This window comes from Symphalangus syndactylus, chromosome X (genome assembly GCF_028878055.3).
Source record: "Symphalangus syndactylus isolate Jambi chromosome X, NHGRI_mSymSyn1-v2.1_pri, whole genome shotgun sequence".
Taxonomy (NCBI): domain Eukaryota; kingdom Metazoa; phylum Chordata; class Mammalia; order Primates; family Hylobatidae; genus Symphalangus; species Symphalangus syndactylus.
The window spans coordinates 60,220,226-60,232,368 of record NC_072447.2 but is presented as its reverse complement, the minus strand read 5'-3'; the positions used below and the strand labels follow the sequence as shown (position 1 = coordinate 60,232,368).

At 37.3% G+C, this 12,143-nt stretch overlaps 1 protein-coding gene across 1 annotated transcript in view; it reads right to left on the bottom strand.

Moving 5' to 3' along the window:
- LOC129475042 (zinc finger protein 674-like) overlaps positions 1-12,143 on the bottom strand; it is a 981,285-nt gene that overhangs the window by 951,000 nt on the left and 18,142 nt on the right. Inside the window, 3 exon segments of the mRNA XM_055266893.2 lie at positions 3,626-4,003; positions 4,006-4,071; positions 4,073-4,269. Of these exon segments, the coding sequence (XP_055122868.1) occupies positions 3,626-4,003; positions 4,006-4,071; positions 4,073-4,269 (641 nt within the window).

The window sequence follows — 12,143 nt, the reverse complement described above, 5'->3', positions numbered from 1 at the left end:
TTCTTGTTTTCCATGAGTTTTAAGTAAACAAACTCCTTATGATTTTGCTTTTTCATCTATAAAATATCAGAAGGTATGTCTGATCGGTGGAGGTGGGACTGTCATCGTCTTCCCTCTTAATAGTGTTACCACGAGAATCAGTGGAATTCATCAATGTAATGCTTTTATAAAATGAAAAGCCTTTACTTTCATAACAAATCAATATTAAGAGATACTCACCACAGTGCATTTTGTGAGCTGGTGATAGAGAATACGGAAAAAAGAGGAAAAGAGAAAATAGTTATCCAATAGCAATCACCAGTATCAGAATTTATATTTGGTTTCTGGAGGTTTGGGTTTTCGTCAGTTTGTTCTTATTACCCATGGGACCTTGAGTTACTCACTACAGTGTTTTCACATACGTAAAATATGGTACCTTCCAATTTAGGTCACAGGATTTGTGAGGATGAAGTGTAAAATCAAGATGATATTTTAGCTCTCATTAGAAAATCACTCTCCAGGTTAAAATCATAAGAGATACTTTCTCAAAGTTGTAGAATATATTCTCCTAACAATGAGATCAAACAGACAACCACATGGAAAATAGAGTATGTGTAGACATGTCAAAGTGGGATGATGTGTGCAGAACAGAAAGTAGCAGAATAGTGTAATATATTGAAAATAAAACTGAATAGCAAAATAAGGAGGGATAAAGAAAACTATATAAAAGACATTGTAAATAATCCTTCTTGGTAGTTTCTTGAAATTTGAGAATAAAATCAGAGGCTTTAAAAATCAATAATTTTTGTTCCAAATATAACTATTAATAGAGGGTGTAGTTTCTTCCTAGCTTTTTTTGTGTGTTTCTCTCCACATGTGAGAATAAACACATAGATAGAAAGGTAATGTAAATATATACATATGTATCTAACTTTTTACTAATAAAAAATTTGCCTATATTCCTACAACCCAGAGACACTGAACTCATAATGGTGCATAAGGCATATCCTTTTTTTTTTGAGATGGAACGTCACTCTGTTGCCCAGGCTAGAGTGCAGTGGTGCGATCTCAGCTCACTGCAACCTCCGCCTCCTGGGTTCAAGGGATTCTGCTGCCTCAGCCTCCTGAGTAGGTGGGATTACAGGCCAGCGATGCCAGGCCTGGCTAATTTTTGTATTTTTAGTAGAGATGGGGTTTCACCATGTTGGCCAGGTTCGTCTCCAACTCCTGACCTCAGGTGATCCACCCGCTTCGGCCTCCCAAAGTGCTAGGATTGCAGGCGTGAGCCACCACGCCCAGCCATATCCTTCTTATATATGCCATTTTACAACACAAATCACAAAGTAGTTTTATAGTCTTAGTTTACTATGAACATTTTCCACACTCCTTAAAATATGAATACATTAATGGAAGCATGATTCCAATTTATGAATATATCAACTCAATCACCTATTACTGGATATTCAAGTTGCTTATTTTTATTTCAATTAATACTGCTCTTATAGGATCTTTTCACCATAATTACTTTTTTAAAGAGAGAATAATTAATTTTGACTTTTCAAAGAAAAGTATCCCAGAAGAGTATAACCTTTCTCCATAAGATGCTTCCACTTTTGTACTGATGATAGATAAAATACATGTGCAAGGTCTATTTGGGAATCCTGCTGGCTCATGTGCTCTCAAACTAATCTATTTAGGGATTATCTATTTACAGATAATCTTGGAGATTGGCCTAGTAAGGATTAATATGTTTTTCCTCTGTCCTCCTGATTATAAAATATACTTTCAGAAGCTTTTAAACCTATTCTACAGAGAATATGTGTATAATTTATAATTGAGTGCTTGACTGTAACCCCTGCGATCTTTTCTATAAAACGGATGATGACATATCTGAGACATGACTTTCCTTATATTATACAGGAAAGCTGGGTTATCAAATTTATTAAATTGATGTTTCCTGAATGTAAGTGCTCTGATATAAGATGACACCTCACTTCTTTCCAAAGGCATTCCAGTGTTTGCTAGCTTCATGGTTTCGACCCTTCATAAATTATTTGATGTACAATGTACTAAAACTCATGGGTAAGGAATTTATCATTTATTGGCCAGTCACAGTGGCTCACACCTGTAATCCTAGCACTCTGGGAGGCTGAGGTGGGCAGATCACTTGAGCCCAGGAGTTCGGGACTAGCTTGGGCAACATGGCAAAATCCCACCTAAAAAAAATACAAAAATTAGCTGGGTGTGGTGGCGGGTGCCTGTAGTCCCCACTACTCGGGAGGCTGAGGTGGGAGGATAACTTGAGCCTGGGAAGTCGAAGCTCTGGTGAGCTGTGATCATGCCACTGCATCCCAGCCTAAGTGACAGAGCAATAACCTGTCTCAAAAATAAATAAATAGTTTATCATTTATTGAATGATTTGAGTAACTTTTGAGTTTTCTTACATCAACCGAAGGCAAAATGATATGAGGGCTTTTTAAATGTGTGTTAGACTTACATGATTACACTCAATGAATTCTTTAATGCACAATATGACAAGGTACAGTAGTCCTCCCTTATCCATGAGGGATATGTTCCAAGATCCCTAGCGGATGCCTGAAACTGTGAATAGTACCGAACCTGATTGCTGTCAGAACCCATTTCTATTCATGCCTTCCATCTGCAAATTTAATGTCTTTTTCATCTTAGCACTTATGATGCACTGTGGCCATAACTTTTGCAGTTTGAGATGTGACAACAAAACTAGCACAAGTTTCTTTTTCCTTCTTCACAATTTCTTGGATAGAAGATTCATTCTTACTGTAAATCTTAACAACCTCAGCATACATTTTTTTTCTTTATTAAGTCAAGAACTTTAACCATTTCACTTTAAGGAAGCACTTTATAACTTATTTTTGGTGTATGCAAATTGCCAACATCACTACTCTTGCACTTTGGGGTCATTATACAATAAGGGTAGCTTTAATGCAAGCACTGCAATCCCATGACAGTCAATCTGACAACTGAGACAGCTAAGGGACTAGTGGGCGGGTAGCATATACAGCATGGATATAATACCGGACAAAAGGATGATTCAAGCTGGGTGCAGCGGCTCACACCTGTAATCCCAGCACTTTGGGAGGCTGAGGCAGGTGGATCACTTGAGGTCAGGAGTTCAAGACCAGGCTGGCCAACATGGTGAAACCCTGTCTCTACTAAAAATACAAATTATCTGAGTATGGTGGCATGTGCCTCTAATCCCAGCTATTTGGGAGGTTGAGGCAGGAGAATCGGTTGAACCCAAGAGGCGGAGGGTGCAGTGAGCCAAGATTGTGCCACTGCACTCCAGTTTGGATGACAGAGCAAGACTCTGTCTCAAAAAAAAAAAAAAAAAAAAAAAGATTCACTGATTTGCATCCTGAGCAGGAAAGAGCAGGACAGTGTAAAATTTCATCACACTACTCACAATAGCATGCAACTTATGCATTTATGTTCTGTGACATACAATGAGAGTTGATTTAACACTAAAAGATTTCCCACATTTATTACATTCATAAGGTTTCTCCCATATGAATTATCTGATGTTTAATGAGAGTTGACTTCCTACTGAAGGCTTTCTCACAGACACTGCATTTATAGGGTCTCTCTCCATATGAATTTTCTTATGTTTAATAAGTGGTGCCTTCTGGATAAAGGTTTCTTCACATTCACTGCATTCATAGGGCTTCTCCCCTGTGTGAGTTCTCTGGTGTGCTATGAGGGTTGACTTCTGGCTGAAGGCTTTTGCACATTCACAGCATTCATAAGGTTTCTCTCCGGTGTGAGTTCTTTGATGTACAACTAAGTTTGCTTTCTGGATAAACACTTTTCCACATTCAGTACATTTGTAGAGTTTCTCCCCAGTTTGACTTCTCTGACTTTTTCTAAAGGCTTGCTTTTGATGGAAGGCTTTCCCTCGTTGATTAGGGCCAAAAAATCTCTCTGCAGGTTGAGCTTTATGAAGATTATAATGGAGGCATACTTTCCAATATGCCTTACATCCCATCCATCATCTTTCTTTCTTACATAGCTTCTATTTTGACTAAGAAAGTTTAAATTATGTTTTGAATGCCTTTTCCCATGAATAATATTTAGGGAGTCTTTGTCTTACAGAATCAAATTCTGTGCTCAGATAAATGCTTTTTCTACATGTTCTGGATTCTTGACCGCTTTTATCCTTCAGTGTTTCCTTGCCTATGAATGCAGCTTGCCACAGAAGTTTGTCTTGGCTTTCCTTGTAGTGATCTATCTGCTCATCAACTTGCCAGACTTCTAGAAGAAAATGAATGAATCATCAAACTTGTTAAGTCTTTCCACTAGAATGTTATGGAATAACATTAATCCCTAAATGCCCAAGCAGTGAACTCCTATCAACATCACTTGAGCTGATGTGGATGGACCCTCCCCATGTCTCACCACCACCACCTCCCCTGAGTGCAAGTACAAAGAAATGCTGGCTCAAATTTAACAAAAATAATTTAATATGCAGCCAAGCTCAAACCAGAAAATAAATTTATTATGTGACAAAAATGAAGAAGAAATTTAAAGTGAGGGGGTGAACAGAAATTCAAGCTGTGTGGCTTTGCAGTTGGGGGACTAAGGCTCTAATCATGAGTGTGAAGTGAATTCTAGGCCACAGGGCACAAATGTGCAGAGAATTAGAATTGAGCTACCTGCTTAAAGCTGGGAGTCACAAAGGACATCTCTGTGTGTAAAATAGGAACTAGAAAGATGTCACCCACTGGCTAATGAAAATGTTAAGAAGAATCAGGGGTTACTTACAAGAAGTCAGAACCACAGTCCTGTACCACATGTAGGAGTGCATTCCAAATGGACATTTGAAGTATAATACAAAACCCCCAAAGTTGATAAATTCACCTATAAATTGTTCCTGCATTAGTGAAACCAGTGGGCCCCAGCAGTGGCAATCCAAATAGTTCTGCAGTGATGCTTTCATAGCTTAGGGTACACAGAATTTCCATGGAAAATAACTCTCACTGAAAAGGAGTTCACAGTAAAAAAAAAATTACAAACTTCAAAAGGAAATGAACCACAATGAGTTGAAAACTTATGTCTACAGAAAAGCCTGCACGTGATGTTTATAGCAGCTTCATTCATAATGGCCCCAAACTGGAAGCAACCAAGATGTCCTTCAATAGGTGAATGGATAAACAAAGTGATCCACAATGGAATATTATTCAGCAATAAAAAGAAATGGGCTATCAAGCCATGGACATGGAGGAAACTTAAATGCATATTGCTATTTGAAAGAAGCCAGTCTGAAAAGGCTACATACTATATGATTCCAACTATATGACATTCTAGAAAAGGCAAAACTATAGAGATAGTAAAAAGATCAGTACTTGCCAGGAGAGAGTGAAAAAGGGATGAAAAAGCAAAGCACAGGGGATTTTTAGGGCGGTAAGACTATTCTGTATGAAACAGTAATGGTGGATTTTTATGCATTTGACAAAACCCACAGAACTGAACAACACAAAGAGTGAACCTTAATGTAAGATGTGACTTTAGTTAATAATAATGTATTCATTCACCAGTTGTAACACACGTACCATACTAATGCAAGATGTTACTATTAGGGGAAATTGGCGGGGTGGGGGTGGGTAGAGAGAGGTATAAGGAAACTCTCTGTAGAGAGATGTGTAAAGGGATGGAGATATACCATGAAAACCTAACCAAAAGAAAGCTGGAGAAATTACATTAATTTCAGACAATGACTTCAGAACAAGAAGGATTTTCTGGCACAAAGAGGGACATTACAAAATGATAAAACAGTCAATTCTTTGAGAAGAAATAACAATCCTAAAAGTGTATGTACCTAATAACAGCACTTCAAAATACATGAGGCAAAAATGGATACATCTGAAAGAGAAACAGACAAATCCACAATTATTGTTGGAGACTTCAACACTTTCTCTCAATAATTGATAGAACAAGTAGACAGAAAACCAGCAAGGATATAGATAATCTGAACAGCACCATCAACCAACTTCACCTAATTGACATTCAGAGAACACTGCATCCAACAACAGCAGAATATACATTCTTTTCAAGTGCATATGAAACATTCACCAAGATAGAACATATTCTGGGTCTTAAACTTGTACAAATTTATAAGAAATCATATTATGTGCAATAACAGTATTACAACAAAAATCAATGAGAAAGATACTTGGAAAACCCCAAATATTTGGAAATTTAAAGATATACTTACTTCTAAATAAGTCTTAAGGGGAATTTGAAACTTTTGAATTAAATGAAAATGCAGCATATCATAATTTGTGGGACACAGCAATTAGAGGGATATTTATAGCACTGAATGCATATATTAGAAATAAAGATCAAGCAGAAGAAAAGAAATAATAAGAGCAGAAATCAATGAAGTTGAAAACAGGAATGTTCTTCAAATGGTGAATGGCTAAACAAACTGTGGTACATCCATTCGGTGGAATATTAGTGACAAAAAGGAAGAAACTCCGGGTACTCACAACAGGATGAATCCAACTGAGAAGTATGCTGAGTGAAAAGAACTAATCCCATAAAGTATCATACTGTATGACCTCATTTATGTAATATTCTTGAAATGACAAAATTATAGAAATGGAGAACAAATTAGTAGTTGCCAGGGCTTAAGAATGGGTGGGGTGGGAAGGAATGGGTATAGCTATACAAAGCCGTATGAGGGACCCTTGTAATAATGGAAATTTTCTGTATCTTGACTTTCTCAATGTCAATATCCTTGTTGTGATTTGTAGTATAGTTTTTCAAGATGTCACCATTAGTGGAAACTGGGTAGAATACACGAGATTTGTCTGTATTATTTCCTACAAGGGCATGGGAATCTATGATTATCTCAATACAGAATGTTTAATTGAAAAAATAGTCAAATATTCCAAAGAGAAGAATGGTGAAGTAAAATAACAACAAAAAAACAAAAAGAAGTTTGGTTGGGGGGATGAACAGAAAATAAATTTTAAAAAATGGTACATGTAAATCCAATAATATCAATAATTACATAGGAAGTAATAGTCTAAAGGAGAAAAAACACAATCATAGGAATTGATCCATAAAAATAATTTATAACATCCATTCATAATAAAAAAAACTTTCAGAAAATCAGGATTAGAAGGAAATATCCTCAACCTTTATCAGGCCATTATGAAAAAACCTGCAAGTAAAATTATGCCTAATGGTAAGAGAGTAAATGCTTTTGTCCTAAGATCAGGATCAAGGCAAGTATGTTGCCTCCCTACCCTAGTCAACATTATACTGAAGATCCTAGCCAGTAAGTACAATAAGGTAAGAAAAAAGAAGTAAAGGCATCTAGACTGGGAAAAGAAATAAACTGTCCTTATTCATAACTACATGATTGTTTATGCAGAAAATACCAAACCATCTATAAAAGAGCTACTAGCACTAATATGTGAGCTTATTAGAAAGGTTCCAGGATACAAAGCCAATATGGAAAGATCAATTACACTTCTATAAACTAGCAATGAGCAATAGGAAAATGAAATACAAAACAACTAGGTACATACACACACCCCATTTATATTATCTTGTAAGAACATAAAACACAGGGGTAAATTAAACAAAATATGTGCAAGACCTATCCATTCAAAACTATCAAATATTACTGAAATAAAATTTAAAAGAACTGAAATAGACGGGTATACCATATTCATGATTTAGAAGGCTCAATATTGCACATCAGTTATCCACAGATTCCACGCAATGTCAAAACCCCCTGCAGCCTTTTTTGCAAACATTGACAAGCTGATTCTAAAATTTCTAGGAAAATACCAAGGACCTAGACTAGCTAAACCTTACAAAAAGGAAGAACAAAGTAAGAGGACTCATACTACCTGATTTAAACACATAATATAGGCCGGGCGCGGTGGCTCACGCTTGTAATCCCAGCACTTTGGGAGGCCGAGGCGGGCGGATCACGAGGTCAGGAGATCGAGACCACGGTGAAACCCCGTCTCTACCAAAAATACAAAAAAATTAGCCGGGCGTGGTGGCGGGCGCCTGTAGTCCCAGCTACTCGGAGAGGCTGAGGCAGGAGAATGGCGTGAACCCGGGAGGCGGAGCTTGCAGTGAGCCGAGATCGCGCCACTGCACTCCAGCCTGGGTGACAGAGCAAGACTCCGTCTCAAAAAAAAAAAAAAAAAAAAAACACATAATATAAGGTTACAGCAATTAAGATGTGGTACAGGTTGTGTATCATTTATCCAAAATGCTTGGAACCAGAGGTGTTTCGGATTTCAGATTTTGTTGGTTTCCAGAATGTTTACATTATATATTTACTGGTTCAGCAGCCTAACCTGAAAACATGAAATCTGAAAAGCTTCAATGAGCATTTCCTTTGGATGCCATGTCGGTGCTCAAGAAGTTTTGGATTGTGGAGCATTTAGGATTTTGGATTTCTGGATTAGGGATACTCAACCTGTATTGGTGTACAGAGTGACACATATGTTCAAATACTTTTCAAAAAGGATGCCAAAGTAAGTTAATTAAGAAAGAACAGTCTAGAATAGACTGAATATTTGATAGTAACTTATCTTTCTTACTTAACCTCTCTTCTGCTCTGGTTAATCTGCTATTAAGTCTATATATTAAATTCTTTTTTTGTTGTTGCTTTTTAAATTTTGTGTTTCTTTTTTATATATATTAAATTCTTAATTTTCAATTTTCATTAGATTATTTTATATATCCTAGTTCCCCAGTGAAATTCTTACTATTAACATTTTTTTTTTGAGACAGAGTCTTGCTCTGTTGCCCAGGCTGGAGTGCTGGAGCGCTGGAATACGGCAGTGCAGTCTCGGCTCACTGCAACCCCTGCCTCCTGGGTTCAAGTGATTCTTGTGCCTCAGCCTCCTGAGTAGCTAGGACTACAGGTGCGCACCACCATGCCCAGCTAATTTTTTAGTATAGACGGGGTCTCACTATGTTGCCCTGGCTGGTCTTGATCTCCTGGGCTCAAGGGATCCTCCTGCCTCAGCCTCCCAAAGTGCTGGGATTATAGGTGTGAGGCACCACACCTGGCATCATTTTAAAGTAGATGTCAAATAATAAATGGATCACTTGTTGATCTGAGAAAAAGAAAGAATATTCTTTTCAAAAATATTACTGGAACAATTGGAAATGCATATGTAAAAATAATATAAAAATATGTTGACCCTTACCTCACATCAGATACAAAAATTAAGTCATTAACAGTCATAGACTTATAAGAACTAAAATTATGAATCTCCTGGAAGAAAACATATAGAAAAAATCTCTGTTACCTGGGGTTAGTGAGAGATTTGCTAAAGAGGACACGAAAAGCATGAACCATAAAAGAAAAATTTAATAAACTGGACTTTATAAAAACAGAAACATTTGTTTTTCAAAAGATACTGTTATGAACAAAACAAGCCACAGCCTAGGAGTAAATACTTGTAAAACACATAGCTGGTCAGGACTTACATCCACAATATATAAAGAACTCTCACAATTTAATAACAAACAATGGCAAAAGATTACAATAGACACTTCACCACAGAACATATACAGATGGCAAATAAGCACATGAAAACACGCTCAACATCACTGATCATTACAGAAATGCAAATTTAAATCACAATGAGATCCCCCTATATACCTACTAGAAAGGTGTGTTGTTGGTGGGAAAACAAAATAGTACAGCCACACTAGAAAACAAGTTTGGCAATATCTTATTATTATTATTATTTTTTTGAGAGACAGAGTCTCACTCTGTCGCCCAGGCTGGAGTAGAGTGGCGTGATCTCGGCTCACTGCAATCTCCACCTCCTGGGTTCAAGCGATTCTCCTGCCTCAGCTTCCCAAGTAGCTGGGATTACAGGCGTGTGCCACCACACCCAGCTAATTTTTATATTTTTAGTAGTGACGGGGTTTCACTATATGCTGGCCAGGCTGGTCTCAAATTCCTGACCTCAAGTAATCTGCTCGCCTTGGCCTCCCAAAGTGCTGGGATTACAGGCGTGAGGCACCACACCTGGCCCAATGCCTTATAAAGTTAAACATATGCTTACCATATGGCCAAGCAATCTGACTCCAGATATTTACTTAAGAGATATGAAAACTCAAGAGATATGAAAACACAGACCCACAGAAATGCCTGTACAAGAATGTTCGCCAGCTTCATTCATAATAACCAAAAAAACCCAGGGACAATTCAAATGTGCATTAACTGGTCCATCAACAGACAAACTGGAACACTACTCAGCTATCAAAAGGAACAAACTGATACATGCCACAACATGGATGAACCTAAAATGCATTAAGGTAAGTGAAAGAAGCCAGCCACATGATATTCTAGAAAGAACCAAACTAGAAGGAAAAGAGGTCAAGCCTGGGATGAGGAGAGAGACTGAATTATAAAAGGAAACATGGAGTTTTTTGTGGGGGATGAAAATGTCCAATACTTTGATTGTAGTAGTAGTTACACAGCTATATATTTGTCAAAACTATACACCTGAGAAAGATAAATTTCATGGTATGTACATTATACCTTAATCAATTTCATTTGAAAAAATAAAAGGAATGCAGTCACATCAACATAAATATATAATGACCACACATAAAAACACATATAGAAAATTATGTTCAAACATTAACATGTATGGCCAAAGATCATATGGTGCCATAAGGGCATTTTGTTTTATTAAAATACTTCATGAGCACTAATGATAAAGCACTAACAAATATGGAACTCTAATTAATGATATGCCTGTGGAGGTACTTAGGGGTTAAGGGTACTGATCTCTGTAACTTCCTTTGAAATGCACTACAAGAAAATAAATCGAATTTATGGAAGGACAGAGGAATTGGCAGATGGACAGGGGATAAATACAGTAAAGCCTGGGGTAGGCCTTTTATAGTTATTATAAATCTAGGTGGAGGTATTATATGGGTGTTCAACCTACAATTCTTTTACTTGTTTTATACAAAAATTTTCATAATAAAATGTCGGGGGAGAAGCTAGATAAAGAACAGCAAAGTAAACTGAAAGTAAGTAGGAAAAAGGAAATAAAAGTAAAAGGAGAAATCAATAAAACAGAAAAACAGTAGAGAAAATTAACAAAGCTAAAACTTCTAAGAAAAGATCAACAAACTTGAAATAAACTTCAGTTTGTACTACTACATGAGACTGGACAGTTTTCTTTACTATAACGAGGCTACTCTTGAAAGTAACAGTTCCTAGAAGATTTTTATTATCTCAGAATGACCAGTGAACTTATGGGACCAACCAGAGGTTTCATCTAGGAGACAGAGGGGAAAATATAGTTCCTGAAATAGATTTAAATATGGAGAAATAGGGAGAAATTCAAGTTGCTTTCTGCTGCTTTCTGCTTCCAACTCTGGGAGTTTGGAGAGCTGTCTAGGAGTTAGTCCACGTGTTCCTGTCTTCCCATCCCCTCCTGCTCGCATGCTCATTGCTGTCTCCTATTTCCTTGCAATTCCTCTCAGCAGATATTTCAAGTAGTGGATCTTAACCAAAGATGGGCATCAGAACCCTCTGGAATGTCACTCAAAATGCACATAACCACGCCTACCCCAGGCTTTCTGAAACAATTTCTAGAGTGGGGCCTACTCATGAGTATTCTGACAGATCCACAGGTAACTATGTAATACATCTATGGTTAACAACCACTACATTAAATTAAAAAAAAACTTTTTTATGGATAATAACAACAATAAAAACTGATATCATTTGTTGAGTGTTTCCTTTATGCCAGGCACCCTTTTAGGTGCTTTACATGGATCAACTCATTAATTTCTGAAAATCATTCAGTTTTATCATTAGCCGCATTCTACAACAGGTAGAGAGGCCAACCAATGTGTACACAGTGATAGCTAGTGAGGGAAGTGGCCAGAATTCCAGCCCAGGCTATGTGGCTCCACAGTCCATGCTCTTAGCCACTTGTATGTGGATGAATAACAAAGCTCCTTCCTCTGCCCAGGTCCAAAACAATCAGTGCAATATTTATTGAATGTCTTCCACCAGTCCCACACTAGAACACGTCAGAACAAGATGTAGGCTCTCATGTCTAGGGGCTGTGTTTGAGCTAAAGAAATGAGCCACTGGCACTTAGCTAGAT